The 17,158-nt window shown below is 37.1% G+C and overlaps 1 protein-coding gene across 1 annotated transcript in view; it reads left to right on the top strand.

The window, feature by feature from the left end:
* The window catches only part of LOC149080493 (uncharacterized), an 88,859-nt gene extending 72,144 nt beyond the window's left edge, over positions 1-16,715 (top strand). Inside the window, exon 3 of the mRNA XM_089238661.1 lies at positions 15,603-16,715. Within this exon, the coding sequence (XP_089094787.1) occupies positions 15,603-15,773 (171 nt within the window). The 3' untranslated portion in view covers positions 15,774-16,715. The remainder of the gene's footprint in view (positions 1-15,602) is intronic.
* The last annotated feature ends 443 nt before the right edge of the window (positions 16,716-17,158 follow it).

Raw genomic sequence — 17,158 nt, 5'->3', positions numbered from 1 at the left:
GGCGATTCGCTACAGGCGTGCAAAAAGAATAAATAAATTTAGTGAATTAAAGAGTTAAAGTAATAATGCTGAAAACTATTTTCATTGGCCTCGGTTAAAGCGCCGGCCTGAAAAATTGTGAGAACTGAAATAATGCAAATATTTATGTTCACTTCATCTATTCAACTGAGCAACTTTACAATTCTGTTACAGTCGTTTATACGACGTTCAAGAGGCCGAGTCAAAACGTTTTATGTATAAGTCGAAGTGAATATAACAGTCTTTCTAAAAAATTATCCCCCCCCCCCCCACATACATATAAAATGTTATAAAATTTTGTGTGTTTAATTGCATTCCAATTCTGTTCTAAAAAAATATTTCATACTTGAGAGGAAATTAAATCACATTTCAAATCATTTAAAGAAATAAAATTTGGCACAACATTACCTTTAGGACACGACATTGAGTACAAAATCACAACAAAATCTTCTCGACTTGCAAAAATTTCCCCATCTTGGACTTTTTTTTTGGCAGTAGATGATTTTCAATCAGGAGCTTGCTCTTTGGTTGTTTTACTTTATAATCGTTTCAAAAAGTTGAAACGAACATATTCAACTGGTTTAGCGGTCAGCAATCACCCTAAAATTTATGTCTTTTGCGGTGACAATATGCTAGAACTGTTGCAGCAACGCTTTTTCACAGCATACAAAAATTTTGTGCGCATTTGATGGATATAAATTACGTTTTTCTTTTTTCGAAAGTTTCCGAGTTTTAGTCGAAGTGAAAACGTCGAATAATTGAGGTTTTATGTTAAATAAATGAATGAAATATTTTAACATTAAAATGTATTTGTTGTATTGTTGTTCCAAATGTATTGTTACCAATTGCTACCCAAGTTAAACGTCGTATAAACATGAAAGTTGTATAACTGAGTGACATATGAACGAGGTTACTCTGTAATTTGTAGATATGTCCTATTAAAAATAATCGTTTTTAAACTTTATGAAACACAATTCAACAAACATCGCAACTGGCTTCGATGTAAGGCCAAACTCTTCTGACATAGATTTATTACAGTTAACTCTTAATGCTCAAAATAAAAATTTAACAAAAATTCAAATTTTGCTTACCATTCTTTTGGGCTAGAACCGTGGGATTCATCCACTTGGGGAAAAAATTAATCCTTTATGTACGCAAACTCGTTCAAGTATTTTACTGAAAGATTTCGAACAACTATATTTTTGCAGACGCGAACCGTAAATATTTTTCTGTGTCACAATATGTCTGTGAATAGAAGTTTTGAGGGGAGATGTGTCCTCAAGACAGTACAGCGAATAAAAAAAAAACGATGCGGAATGTAGCCTTTTTTTTCAGAAGCAAGGAAAAAACCCCTTGATTTGTTCGGACTGGGAGAGGGAGGGGGTTACTAGAGGGACCGTGAGCGAAATCACGTGATTCAGTACACATGTCATTACAGTCATTTCGTACAATACTTTTTGCGGGAAAACGCTTTAAACGAGAAATCTCAATGAGTATCAGTAATAAGAGTTGGCACCAGAGAGTCGCAGGACCCAAGGAGGAAAAAGTAATGCGGGATCCACTGTATACAAAAGCTTGCAGCAAAGCTGTCTCAGTATCGTAACCAGCCCATGAGAGTGGGGCTGGCTGAGCTTCAGGCCTGGGCCTGTACCATTATTGTCATTTTTCCACACTATTACTTCACTATAGAGGGGGGTCCACTGAAGAGCGCAGCCTACGGGCCCCTGTTCCAGGATGTTGGGGGGGGGAGGGGGGTCATGTGCTTTATCGGTACCCAGAGGCAATTTCACTGTGGAATACGACGTCTGTTTACTACAATTTTCATTCTATCGAGACATTATGGCCGAGATGAACTGAAACAGCAGGGGTCGCGCGGTAGCCCTGTAGGTCCCTACACACGCTCGACGACTAGATAAGGATTATTCTAGTGGCTATAGCCACACATAAAATGCTGGTGTCCTTGACGTCTCAGTAGCCATGACCATCACAATGTCTTTTCTTTCTTCCTAGGAGAACGACTGCCATGAGAGCCGGGGGGGGGGGGGGCGGCCTTGTACAATGTTCTTTTCTTCGTTTCCGGGTTTTTTTTTTTCGTTTACTTGTACATGTGTATAGTTAAAAAAAATTCATTCAGATCTAAGGTATGTAGTCCATACTAGTACAAATTGATATTAAAGAGTCCTGTCTATTTTCCTATGGGACATATCTGAAAGAAAAATCAAAAAGATCTTTCCACGGGCCCCCCCTGACTCCCGGGCCCCAGGGCTGGAGCCCTGTCAGCCCCCCCCCCCCATGTGGGGGCCATGGGCAGGGTCCAGGAGAAGATGAGATCAAGTATGCAAAGAGCAATCACAAACTGACCATTGGTGACAGCGCATAACAATTGATGGGCATTTTGAGCGGATTCAGGTTTTTCAATTCTTGCAAACTTTATAGTGAGAGAACGATTGCAACGTACATCTCCCGGAATCGTAATAAAGCGTCATGTTTACAAATCCAACGAGTTTCACACATCGATATCAAAGTTTTTTGTTTCGAAGCAGGAATTAGTTCCTTAATGTTTCCCTTTAAAACTTCGTTGTTGTTTGGAGAAGATCGAAAATATGTTCCAACTGATTGCACTGTGCCTATGCAATTTCGTATCGCTGGAATCGTACAGGAATTGCTTAACGCTAGATTCAGGCAATGTGCTCCACAATGGACATACAATGCTAGGGGATATTCTTTTTTAATGAAGGCTTGGGCTCCATGTAAATAACCGCTCATAGCTGCAGCATCATCGCACCCTTGTCCAACCAGATAATCGCAGTTTATGCCTAGACATTGCAGATTCTGTAGAATCAAACGTGAAAGACCATGGCCCGTAACATCCGTGGCAGGCGCAAAAAGGAGAAAGCCTTCTCGTATTTTTTTCCCTCTTTAGCAAAATATCGCGCACATAGACTCAGTTGTTCTGTTCCAGAAATGTCAGTGGTTTCATCACACAAAACCGAAAAATACTGCGACGAATTTATTTTCCGTACTATTCTTGAAGGAATTTGGCACAGAGCTCTATTATCTCGTTCTGGATCATGGGACTGATATACTGGGAATTCCTTGGCTCATGTTCCAGATGTTTCATTAAAACAGTATCACCAGCATCCACACGGAAACGCAAAAGGGATCGAAAATTTCCATCATTCACATCTGTTTCTTGTGTAACGTTTCCAGAGTCACATTTTCCTCGGAGGGCAATTTGTTGACGACCGCATAAGATCACGGTTTTGATGATAGATTTTACTGTTTCTCTTATATTTAAATTCTGTTTGCTTCTTTTAATGCTGAGTTGATTTGCGACATTGTCTTGTTGGCCTTCAGCGACTCTTAAAAAGCTGTCTGCATATTCGCTAGATGCTTGGTGGTAGCGAGTTTTGTTATGATTTAAAAAATCCTCTCGAGCGTCCTTCCACCTCGAATAGGGCTTTTTAACCAGGGCACAAAGTCGCTTTTGCCACAATTTTCATGGGAAAACACAACACACAGTTTACAAAATGCTCCTTGAAGATGTTTCGAATAAGCTAACCACTTAAATTGTTTGAGCCAAGAGTATTGAAACTTTAATTTTCTTTTGTCAACCTGTTGTGGTGGAAATGAGTAATTTTCAGGTGGATTCCAACAATTCAGCAGTAATTTTTCGCGTGAAAAATCATTTAATGATGAATCGATATAGTGTCCAATGTCCCATTCAGCGGAAGCCTCGGCAGCTACAACAGGTGAAATTTCAGGCTCATTTTTCCTTTCGTTTGTAGGAATCGCTTCATTCAAAACCAGCGCATCATTGCTCTGTGCTGATGCACCATCAGAATCAAGCCGTGGTTTTTTAAAATACTTAGTTATATCCATTTGAAAAATCAAGGAGAAAATCAAGGAAAAACGTTAAATTGATAAATAGCGAGAGAATCGAACTGACAGAGACGGTCTGCTAAAGAAACTCAAATTACTATAATACTACGGTAACTATGAACCGAAGAGCTTCGAATTCTGATAGGACAGGATGAAAAAATACGTGATTCTACACGCAACATTCATTCGCCCACCCTGTTCTTTTCATGCGCATTTTGTCATGATTAGGGGTTAAAAGCGGACGAGACATATGCGGACATGTCGGAAATCGTGACATATGCGGACATGTCGGAAATCGTGACATATGCGGACATTTTATGTTTATCAATAATCAAACGTTACTGGCGAGTAATTCTGGCGATTTTTAAGGTACGTTCTCTGGTCGCGATCGGGTCAAAATCAGACATTTTATGTTAACCGATAATTTAACACTTATTGGCGAATGATTCTGGCGATTTTTCGAGCTACATTTTCTAAATGTGTTGAATGGGGGGGGGGGGAAATAAGTTCTTGGAAAGTTTGAAGAAGAATCAATATATGTCGGCTGCCGACCCCATGGGAGATTGTACTATGAAGAAGAATAAATTGACTGAGAGCTGGGAGGATTAGAGCCAATTGTCGCCTTGTTTTCTTCTGAGAAACGTCGTTTTCTAACATTGCCGTCCGTACCTCCAAATACGACTCTTAGCCAGCCCAAGGATTAAATTTTAAAACTTTGAGAAGGTTTAAATCAAAGGACTTTTAAGAAGGTGTTTTGCGATAATCTCTGCCTCAGAATTAACAATCGCTGACTTCTGCAAACAATAACACTAATACACTAATACACTACATTCCTCATAATTTTTATTCATGAAGCTTTGCAAAAAGTGACTTACACAGGGACGCCGTTATCAGACACGGAGCCATCTCAAAAATTTCGAGGCATCAAAAATGTTTAGGACACCCTTAGCCCCGATTTTATATATTTTGTGGGGGGGGGGGAGGGATCCCCCCATCAGCTATTATTTCAGAATATGCAGGAATGCTGAGAAATATCCTAACAAAAAATTTTAAATACGCAATAAAATTTAAATAAAAAAAATTAATGATAATTCAGTACTTAAAGGTAGTTTCAAAGTAATGAGAGGAAACAATATTCCAGAAACTGATGAAAATTTCAGAATTAAAAATAACTAAAAATGGATCCAACACCAATGAAAATTCAGAATTAATTAGAAAAATAGAGAAAATTAGAAAATGAACGGAAGAAAAAATTCTAGAATTGATGAAAATTCGGAATTAATGCGAGAAATAACTTAAGAATTGATGGAAGCCTCCAATAAGTTACCGTGAGTGCGGGGCCCGGTGCAACCGCACCTACCGCACACCTCTAAGGGTGGCTCTAGACTTACAGAACCATGAATTCCGTTTGGAACGCATTGTAGCCAGATTGCTTTTCAGGCAGAAATTTCGAGTGCTTTGACACGTAGACTGTTCAACACTAATTTTATTGCCAAAAATGTCTTAGTGATTTCAGGGTAATTTTGAGTGCTGATTCTGTGTGTGAATCTGGCATTTTTTTTTCAAACGCTCTAATTTTTAATATAAAGTGAAAACTAAATTTCAGTAGTACTGCATAAGCAGCACACAAATCGCATTTAAATCTGCGAGCGGAGTTTACATCACTAGAGAGATTGAATCAATGGAGTAAATCAATTTAATTATGAAAATCAATACATAAATCGGAATATAAGTCAATACTGATGATACTTAGGGCGGGACTTGGGTAAGTGTGAAGGTTGGCCGCAACCGGGGCGTTAAATGTTAGGAGCCGCAAAAACGTGATGAAAGAAAATACTTTGATTGCATTTTAATTTAAAAACTTCGTTTTCAACAAAGCGAATGCATTTAAACCTCGCTACAACGATACTCAATATAACGATAAATTACTCTATAACGATATTTTTTCAAGCCTTGTTTGAGAATGCCTATACTCTAATGTTAAACTGTTACCTCTCGACATAACGATATATAATCCCTACATAATCTACAACGACATTTTTTCTTGGTCTGCAGAGTCGTTTTATCGAGGTTTCGCTGTAGCTTAAAATTTTGTCTAAAACCTTTAAAATTCAGACATCGAACCCTATTCCTCTTGCCTAGGGTTTTCACAGAACCCCTTCCTCCAAGTCAAGTAAAGGATGGAGGTGGATCTAGTGCTCCGGACGATGGGTTGCTAAATTCTTCTTTTAAAATTTAAAAAATTACACAAGGCATACATAATGCATACTTGCCCGGCTGAAAGAGTATGAAGTTGAGGTCCTGGGTAGGTAATCGATTCAATGGCCCCGACAGCTCTCCAACCTTTAAATGTCTGGGAGCAGCGTGCAATATCGTTTAAATTTATTGTCGAATAATTTTTTTCTATTACCATGAAATAGTAGTTTGATGTTCATTCTGCCTATGTAAACCTGGCGTGCTCCAGGGTGTTCATGGTTACTCAGGGATTAGGAAACTCCGTTTTCGAGGGCCACAAAATGCTTAAGCCCGTCCTTGATAATAAAATAATGCGTATTTGTAATTTAATAAATGCACATCTTTAAAAACACTCCACTCAATTATCAGATTTCAATATGCAGGCAATGCACGCCACACGAAATTTGTGGTACATTTATGTTCAGAATAAAAGTAAAACAATATATGTATAATATACATTATACATATCGTGTATACATTTATATATCGTATAATATATGGAATGAAAATAAGGGAATATATTTAGGATATCAGAATAGATCAATGCAGTAATGATATGCTCTATAATGTTGCATTTTGTCCACTAACATGAACACAAAATGATATTAAATTAATTCAAGGAGAAGCACTTGCATGATTTTCTGTTATGGGTTTTGAATGTCTTTCATAGGAGGCTTCGGTAGAGTAATCAGCCATCATACGCGAGGCTCGAGCTTGCCTTGATACTTCTGTTCCATTACTTTCATATCTTGATGAAACCGCCTCTCGTCATTAAAATGACTCAGATTGTCTGTGAAATTGAACCAAGTAACTAAGAAAATGCGCCTTTGTGCTCATATTAACAGTCTATTTTTCAAACGTTTGAAAATTTTTAAATTCAAATTACAAATTAATCGTATTTTACTGCAATTCTTCATCGTTCTCTGCTTTGTAATCATTCAAAAAATTCTCAACAACCGATACTTAACATGATCAAACTGAAGATTTAATATCCGTCAAAAATGATGAAAATTTCGAATCTTTAAGAAATTTATGAATTTGAGAACCATCAAAAATCCCTGCTCACAGCTTTTCATTGTTCAGTCCAGGAAACGTTTTACAAATTAATTGGAAGCACTCACCACTTTATTTATTGAGTACCTTTATCGAATTGTTTCACTATGCCGAGATTTATATGAAGTGTTGGGAGATGTATTTTGTCTATGAACCGCTGGCTCTCTAAAAATATTTTCTTTGTTGTCCCAGTAAGAGGTTCATCAGCTCAAGATCATGACAAATAACGAATGTCTGATGATGTGATATACGTAAATTTTGCGCATAAAATTTCGAAATTTCGCAACAATAAAATTTTCTAAATCGGAGATTTTGCATTTATTCGCAAAAAAGAACAAAACTAACGATACATTTTTCCTTCAGGTTTCATTTTGAAGCGAAGTAATAAAGTACTTAATTAAAAGCTAATATTTCAGTAGTCTCTCCATATCTCCTTCTTTAATAGTACTTCCCTCTGTGAGTAGTAACGGCGTTGTAGGTACATAATACATTCGATCCTAATTTCATTTACGAAGTTAATTCGTTCCTGAGGTAGGTTGGCAAACCGAAACACATTTGCCCATAGGAATTAATGTAAAAATAGATTCATTCGCTTCTAAGACCCCGAAGATTCCTACAGTGTCAATTTTTACACTTTTTCACGCTCAAAAAAGTGAATAACTCGAAAGCTATTGAAATAATCATACTGACACTAAAAACACTTTTTTCCAGAGAAAATCCAGACTTTTCGAGAAAACGGGCATATATGCTATACATGGGCAGAGCTGTACCCATGTCTTGTCTGATTAATTTCCCCTATTAATCTCAGTGTCAAAGCTCTCGAAATTTCTGCCTGCAAAGCAATCTGGCTACAATGCGTTTCAAACCGAATTCATGGTTTTATAAGTCACTTGCTGCCAAACTTCATCAATAAGTTCTATGAGCAATGTGGGACATTAAAATGATGTTTCTAGAAATCAGATAGTATAAATTATATATGTATCAGAGGTTATTGCAAAACGTGTTTCAAAAATTTCTTTGATGATAACCGTCCCAAAATTTGAAATGACAAGCTGATCTATGAGCTGGATAAAAGGAGTCGAATTCGGAGGAATGTATTTGAAAAAATCGAAATGCGGCCGTAGACACTACAATTTCTCCATTATCATTTCGAATTTAGTCAAATATTTTCCTGCTTGCGTGTTCGTAAACCGAATCAATTTTTGTTGTTGGTAAACCGAATTATACGCAAACCGAGATGTTCGTAAACCGAAGGTTGACTGTGTCAGCATTCTTGCTATTAGCGGGACTACGAAGACTTTGAATAACTGCCTTTGCAAATTATGTAGTAGAATTTCATGTGCATGGCCATCAACAGAAGTCTTTTAGATGATTACTGAAAGTAGTATGATTCTATTTATCAATGACTTCATACCATGCCATAACGTTGCAAAAAATATTATCTTGGAGAAGCTTTCCAAAGTACAAAATTTGGGTGCAAAGTTGATGTAAGTGTTGTCACGGCGTCAGATAGGCCCAGCACAAAACCACTGTATATGCTGCAGAGGTTAATTTGTTGCGTCGAATATCGTGTAAAAAATAAATGTATTTAAACTCTTCTGCTGCTGTCAAACTTTTTTCTGTCTTTTCCGAAAAAATGGCTGACTTGCGTTCATGAGAAAATTAACTTGATGCGCAAAACTTGCGCGAATGGATATATAGTAGTTTGGTCCTTCTATAAATAGTCAATAACATCCATAATTTTCGGAGAGAACTCAGAAACGGAAGGCAACTGAACTCTTAATTCACGAGTTAGAATTCAAAAGCATTTTGCTCAGCAAAATCACAACCTATTTTTGCTTAAAATTGTAAATCTTCGAAATTTTGAGGAAAAGTTATAAAATTCAAAATTTTCGTATTTATTCATCTACATCGGCTAATTTCACTTTTATCGCATTTATTCCGTAAATATGAAAATTACGCTTCCTTAATGATGATATGAATGCAATAATATTGAGAATAAGTTAGGAAAATAAATAAAAAAACACAAAAGTAAAAATCTGCCGCAAAAAATAGTGATTACAGACTGCATTGGAATGTTGAGAATATGTACTATCTCAAAACTAGAGTCATTTCGTCAAAACCAACACCAGTTTTGGAATCAGCAGCCCACTAAAACCTAAAACCTTTACCCTAAAACCGTTGAAGTTTCTTTGGTAAATCGATTTTTTTTGTCTTGAGTAGTGTTAAATTAGACATTCCCTGTCTCTGCCCCAGTCTGACTTTCTCTCTCTCTGAGGGAATTCGCGCGTTTTTAGTTTATTCAAAGTTCTTTATGACTTTTTTTCAAAAACGCTATAAGCGGGATCCGAATTGGACAAAAACCGAGAGTGTCATGTAAAACCAACAGATCTATCCACCCTATTTTGTGGGTTAACTATCATTCTCCTTCGACGAAGAAAAAGTTTACCCCCCCCCCCCCGCACTCATGAGAAAATCTTCCGTACACTACTGAATGGAACTCACTGCACACACAATGTACTTACAGTTACCGTTTGAACTAGACTGGGACAGAAGGAGTCTTCTCCTGAACTGGGATCTTCGGTGTACCTATAATGAATAGCTAAAATTTTTCACAAGCATCTTTATAGTTAATTTACTGTGCAATCAAACAAAAACTATAGCATTCATATATCTGCATCTGCAAACCATGTCAGTCTCCCTTATAAAGATGTCATGGGTCTTCGCAGTCCTAATCTGTAACGAATTAAGTTATTGAATTAATAACAAAGCAGGGGAGATTGTGTCTGAATAGGCAGGTCCAAAGAAGAGAAACTAGAAAAATTATTGTTTTAATGTAATTATTATACAGTATGTCATCAAATGGAAGTAAGTTCCTTATAGCCGTTAACTGCTCATGTTTCAAATGCCGCTACACAAGTAGAACGCGGATGGGGCTCCAGCTTTGTGACCGTAGTATTTTCTTAACATTTTTTATTATATTTACCTTTAAATCAATGTAGCCCCCCCCCCCCTCTCGAGAGTCGTTTACTATCGTTTTTCGGTAATCCGAGTCAGTGCTGTGGGTTCTGAGCACCCATGGTAATTTTTGGCATGCATCCGACACCTGCAGAATCGATCAGAAAGCAAATTTGTTTGTTTAAAACAAAGATGAGTACCTATTGGTTCGAAACACTTCAGAAACTCCTGATCTCAGTCCTTGGTAATTTGATGTAGTCTCGGTGCCATTCACCCCAGATTTTCGACCAGTGACCCCAGTAATTTTTCTCGAACGATTGAATATAAGCAAAGGGTGTCCGGCCTCCTCCTCCAGTCCATACTGCTCTGGAGCATTTGAAATAAATTTCTTAGTAAATGTAGTTATTCGTGCTCTTTACCCATTTTCGGACAAGTGTAACTAATGATGGTTCATCAATAAGAGCTGCAATGTGGATCAAGTTATCAAGCATAATCAAGAACAATAAAAAAATCCTGGACCACAAAACGGGTAAGTTTATTTAAACGTGGGACGTATAGTATAACTAAAATTCAATGTCAATCATTTGAATTAACAAATAATTTTATTTTCAATTAAAAACACCAATTTTATTTATGATTGTGTTGAATTTTAAGAAAATACATATTCGGCCGCCGAGTATTCGGTTATTCGCTCAAATCACTATTCGTCCCATCCTTAATAAGACAGTAATAGAATTTCAATTCTGAATCAATTAAGCATGAAGATCGCATGTATCTAATTGATATCTATCATTTCGATTCATTATGCTCAACTCAAAGATTTTTTAATAGACTCCCTATTATATGCAAATGCATAAATATTAAATAATGTAGTGGATCCCGCTTATAACGTTTTCCAAAAAACTGTCATGGAAAACGTTGTAAGCGAGAACCGCTTTAAATGGGAAATCTTAATGAGAATTACAGTCGATCCTGCTTATATCGTTTTCCCACTTAGTACGACTTATTCTGGTATTTCCAACTCACTAATTCTCTCTAAGATTTTCCATTTAAAGCATTTCCCAGCTTACAATGTTTTTGTGACGGGTTTTTTGAAAAAAATGTTATAAGCGGGATCCACTGTACTTAGAGTTGAGACCACAGAAATAAGTCGTACTAAGCGGGAACGTTAAAAACGGGATTGACTGTAATCGGAATAAGTGTGTGTGTGTGTACACAGTTTTAGATCACTTCATTAGAATAAAATCTTTTTTTAATGTTTCTGTCGAACTAGTTCACATGTTTTCTATATTATCATATTTCTATCCACGTGTGACATCTGAGTTGCCGTGATTTTTATTGATTAAATTTAGTTCAGTTGATGTAGTTATTTTTCTTTTCCCACGATATATCTTGCATGTACGATCAATCGATATCGTTTATGTATATGATCGTATAAGTGCTCATTAATTTATGTATGATTTTACTAATTTTCCCTCTTATGAAACAATCAACTTCCTTTGGTTTGACAATGCCGTAGTCCACGCACTGTGCTGACAATACTCAGGCGAGATTAGTTGTAGAGACCCTTCCTAGGATAGAAATCCCTCGGGATAAGGACTTATGATCACCTCCGCGCCGAGCCCGGTAATAATAATGACAATAGTTCTACTGAAGCTATATATTTATTATTATAGTGTTGGTTATGTCGGCGTTTTTTTTTTACGTGTAGCAATCCATCACTTGTCAGTGGTTCAAAGAGGACGGGTTTTTTTTAAACTTGTTCTGGAGACTGGTAGACGACTCACGTCTTTCATTGTTCAAATTTCATCAAAAGTTTTCTGCATGTCTTTATAATGTCCATCAAAGAGAAAATCGCCACTTAGCAGCTTGGTGGAAAAATTAGGGATAAACCGCCAATATCGCCGGCTCGGCAAAATTTGTCCGATTTTGACCCGGTTTCTTGTTGTATCCATTTTGTCGCCATTTAACAGGTTGGAGAAACAAATGGCAGATACAGCGCCAACATCGAGGGCGCGGCAAAATTTGTCCGATTTTGACCCTATTTCCATGTTGTCCGCATATGTCCCGTCCGATTTTGACTCGCTACCTTTTGTCATATGGTTCCAATTATTGCTGGACACTGGACTTTTTTTTATCCTCCTTCTCCCTCCTTGACGAGAACAAAATTTTAAGGATAAAAAAGGAAAAAGCCGGGTATTGTTAAGATACACGGTGCACTATTGATCCCCCTCTCTAGCTGCCTAGGGGCACGAGTGTGTTTCTTCGTAGTGGCGGACGCAAATCTTCATAATCAAAGACGGCTATATTATTCATACTATTGTTAGCAAGCAACTGGTGGCACCCGCGAGCATGGTGTTGAAGTCCACTACTATAGTCGTGAGTTTAATTTGCAACTTCCTTCCACCATTTTACTCTACAAATGGTCTATGTTCTGCAGATCCAACACTTGTCGTTCCAACAAAGCGATCGGCATTGATGATGGCCTGTCTTGCTAAAGCGGTATCTTGAAATGGTATTCCCCCAAGAGGGGGGGGGGGGGGGAGGAAGAGAGTTTCTTCTTTGAATAGGGTGCGGGCTTTGTGATACATGCCAAAATACATTGCCTCTGTCCCTAGGGTAGGGACTAAAAAGGCCTAAATTTCAAGGAGCCTACTGTTCAATCAGTGCTTGAAAATACGCTTTTTGGTTTGTTTGTTTGCGTCACGATCTGATGATAAGTACAGTTGTGGCGACAGCTAGCCGGCGCGTTTTTTTTTATTGTCCGAAACTGGTGACTTCCATGCATATACTTTGCTTCGAAAATAAAGAAAGTCTTTCTTTCTGGTATACGTAGTCTCCAATCGATTTAAAAAAAAACAGTTGAAAAGAACATTTAAAACTGTAGGAAAAAGTCGCAAACATTTCGGGGGAGGGGGCCAGGGGGACCGGTCCCCCTCCCTGCCTACGCCCTTGGGCGGAACTTACCAGCATACCAAACAAAACCTGCGCGCCGTTGCCTTCCAAGCATAACAATCACCATTTGAACCAGCCCACTCGAAAATGACTAAGTAAAAAACCAAAAAGAGAAAGAAAGGAAACTTGCCTAGGCTAATCTCCCAGATCTCTTTCGTATTTTTAAAAGAAAAACATGTTTCGACTGTGAAACTCTATCTGTAAAATTATATTGGACTGATGATTCTCGGAGAAAACTAATTTCTGTTACATTGGGTAACTTCCCTAAATTACCATATAAGGCGTCACGAGTGCGATACCCAATTCGTCCTTGTCAGAAACATTTCTGACACAGGGGGAACAACAGAAACGACCACATGACCACAGAAAAAGATTTCCACTGGGGAAGTCCCACACCGAGGGGTTAGTGCACCAGCCTCTCGGTGAGTATAAAAAAAGGCTGCCATTCGGAATCGCCAATAAATTGTAGGTCCCAGTCTAATTAGCCCTCGTGTGCAGAAAATGACAGTGGCGCGACAAATATTCGAAATATAAATATACGGAAAACAAATATATACGATAAAACTATACATTTTATCTAGCTGAGAAAACATTTGCGAATTTTCGGAGTCGCTTTACTGATGCGCCAAAGGGACGCTGAACCAAAGTTTCGGATGGATGAAAATTTTTTTTTGGCTCACCCTGCCCAAAATATACAGCAGCGACTCTCAACTTTTTTGTGACGCGAGCTCTTTTTAGTACATTATTTCCATGACGGAGCACCGCACACAAGCCTCTTTCTATTTATCAGATTCACTGATTCATTTTATTGCCCTGGTGCAACCGCGAGCTCCCGAGAAGTGCACGTGGAATCATAAGGGCTCCGTGGAGCACTGGTTGAGAACAGCTGTTATACAGTGTTTCTACAAAAATATAAACAGGAAAAAAATCAAAATGTTTTTTTTACAAATACATTTTCAATTTTTTATATCCTTCAGAGAAGGGGGGGGGGACCCACCGTACACCGGTGTGAGCACCCACGGGTTGAAAATACTTCCGACGCCCCTGGTCGTCATGATCCACTCCAGAGATGCGGAAGATTGCTCCAGCCCCAGTTTTGGTTATCCTGGAGCCATCAGTGTAGCATTCGATAGCTCCTGTCGAGATGTTATCAATTATGTCAGCAATTTCGTTTCTCCCAAGTATGTGGACAGTGTAATTTTTAGTAAATATTTTTATTTTGGAACAGGAGTCTCTTTTGACATTAGTAGAGAAGAAATTTTTACTTTACCGAGTAGACAGCTGTCAAAATGGTTTTTAAAATAAGGTTTGCGTCCCATATTAAATATAGTCGGTTGCACAAGTACCGTTTCTTTCAAGCCCTACATAGTCTTACAAGCTTCTCCTTGAAGATACCATCTTAAAGGTGGTAGATTGAAAGCAGTTTCGAGGGCAATTGAAGGGAAGCTGGGTAGACCTCCTGTGATCATAATGCACTCTAATCTAAGTACACTATATATATATATGTATACTGTATATATATATTACATGATTACATGGAAGAACTACAGGATGGCTATCCAACTAGGAGGGCGAGAGGAAAACCTCGAATAAAAATTGCAGCGAAGAACTAAATACTAGCTATCTACCTGACGGAGGGATATCTTAACGAAGAAAAATGGCGCTAGGAAAAATACAGAAAAACGTAGAGACGAAAAATAGCAAGAAATGAATAAATAAAAAGTATATATACGTAGCAAGAAAGAGAGGATTAAAAATAAAAATCGAATCAAATAATGACCCCTATCGAAATGGCATCAAAACGTTAAATTTTTGGCAAAGCGATATAAGCAATATATATATATAATATAAACACTAACCTACAGTAGATATATTCTGGGACCCGAAGTACTTCTACATTGATTAATTAAAAAAAAACTAACACACAGAATAATTGTTCACTAAAATTTCCGGTATCGTGTAGTGCTAGCCCTGTGATGCTGTTGTCGAGATCTCTTGGCGTCTTGTTCACTTCGATCGGCTGGACAGTTACCTCTGTCTGTTTGCTTCTAGTCAGCGGGGGCACGGGTGGAGAACACGTGAATCGGCAATCCCGCCGATTTTCAAGATCCTAAAGATGTGTGGCTGAAAGTTTTAATAATGAGTTTATTAGAAGAAATTTAGATGATACAGAAGAAATTACAAACTGCTCTTGCACAATACAAGAGAGTATCTTCCCACGAAAACGACAGAGATGGAGATGCCTCAGCAACAGTCAAAAACAAACTTCTTGAAATGAACTTGAAGAAAACCCGATTTCTCTGTATATTGCTATTTGAAGTCACTCAATCTGCACAACGTGGGGGGGAAGGGGGTGTTGAGTAGTTGTTTTATTTAGCAGATATTGAATATAATTGGTTTATCCTCTTTTTTCGTCTAAGCGAACTTTTATGAAGAACAGGAAATATATTTTCTTTTTTGCTTGTTTTTTTAGTAGGTTATTGTGATGTTCTATTTTGTAGGTTGTTATAACAAGAGTTGGAGGAGTTTTGGTTTTATTACAAAGAAGTTGTTCACTTGATTGTGATGAACTCTGCACCGAAAAAGGCTTTGGTGTTCGTATAAAAGAATGTACAACATGCTGTAAAGAAAATGCCGATTGTGGAAGGTTGGAACTGATGAAGAAAAAATGAGACTCACCAGGAAGAAATGAAAATGTTTAAATTTGTTGTAGGCATTTCTTACAATAGACTGACGAATAACTAGTATTTCTTTTCAGTTTTTATTTTGTAGAATTTTAATATGGAAACTTTCGAATATTATCTTTTCATAATGAGAGCGTCCCTAATTGGTTGACGATCCATAGGTCTGTTAAAGAATGATCAATTCTTCAAAAATGTTCAAAGTGTAATTAAGAAACTAATCTACCCAATCATTATATTTGTCACGTAAACGACTTTTGCGAATATAGTTCTGGCCTTCTTTTTTCTACCCACCTCCTACAGACAGCTGGTTATCGGGCTTTACGGATCTTTTTATCGGGTGCTACGGATTTCGTTTAACGTACACGGCCTTTTGGAAGTGAGAAGCTGTTCAACCCCCAACAAGAAAATTGCCCAACAAGGTTAATGGGAGAAAAATTTGAGAAGTACAAGAAAATTATGACACAACATTTTTAGGAATTGCGGGTATTATAGAATAGTCGGGTAGTATGGAATATCAAGTTTTTTCCTTCACTAAGGTATGGCCACCAAGTGGAACAGTAATAAAAATTACTTCAAAATACCCCCCATGATACTCGTCATTATAAATATACATAAATAATGCAAATTCATCAAACACTAGGTACAGTAAAAGGTACGGTTATTATTTTTATCCTGGTGGTGTTTCTTTCTCTTATTTTTTTTACATAGAAGTGAAGCATAGAAACATAAGAGACAAAACCAACTTGGTTAAACACTTGGCATATATTGGTATTTCTTTAGTATTTTGAATTTTAGTCATAATTGCAGCTATTGAATCATAATTAGTTAATATAATCTATAAGCAATTTTTTGAAGCGCTTTGTTTCTTTCCAATTTTATATCATTACTTAATGTGTTTTAAGATCTTGGTGCTAAATATAAAAATTGTTTCTAAATGAGTGTCTTTAGGTTTTATGATCGCATATTGAATTCCATATTGTCTTGTTTTTATGAAAGTGTGTCGCAATGTGAACCATGTTGGGTTTTTCTGTAAAAACAGTAAAATTTGATATAAATGAAGTTTATGTATGTCAAATCTATAATCAAAATTGTAATCAGTATTTGAAGAATAAGAATATTGACTAGATATTATATTGATGGTTTTCCTTAAATTATTCGTTATAAGTTACAAATTAGGCCTGTAGTCACCACCATATTGTAAAATAAAGAAAACCCATGTGAAATAAAGCGTATGGAGAAATTCACTTGAAAAATTGTTTTTCAGATGATAAAATCTAATATTGTAATATTGATATATTTTATTTTATTACTGATTGTAATAGCGTGAGATTTCCATTTAACATTTCTATTTAACGTTATCCCCAGGCATTTCA

Source organism: Pholcus phalangioides, unplaced genomic scaffold (assembly GCF_987345545.1).
Source record: "Pholcus phalangioides strain wild (caught in Gottingen) unplaced genomic scaffold, Ppha-v1.0 ptg000011l_1, whole genome shotgun sequence".
Classification (NCBI taxonomy): Eukaryota; Metazoa; Arthropoda; class Arachnida; order Araneae; family Pholcidae; genus Pholcus; species Pholcus phalangioides.
This window is presented reverse-complemented; position numbering and strand designations above follow the sequence as displayed.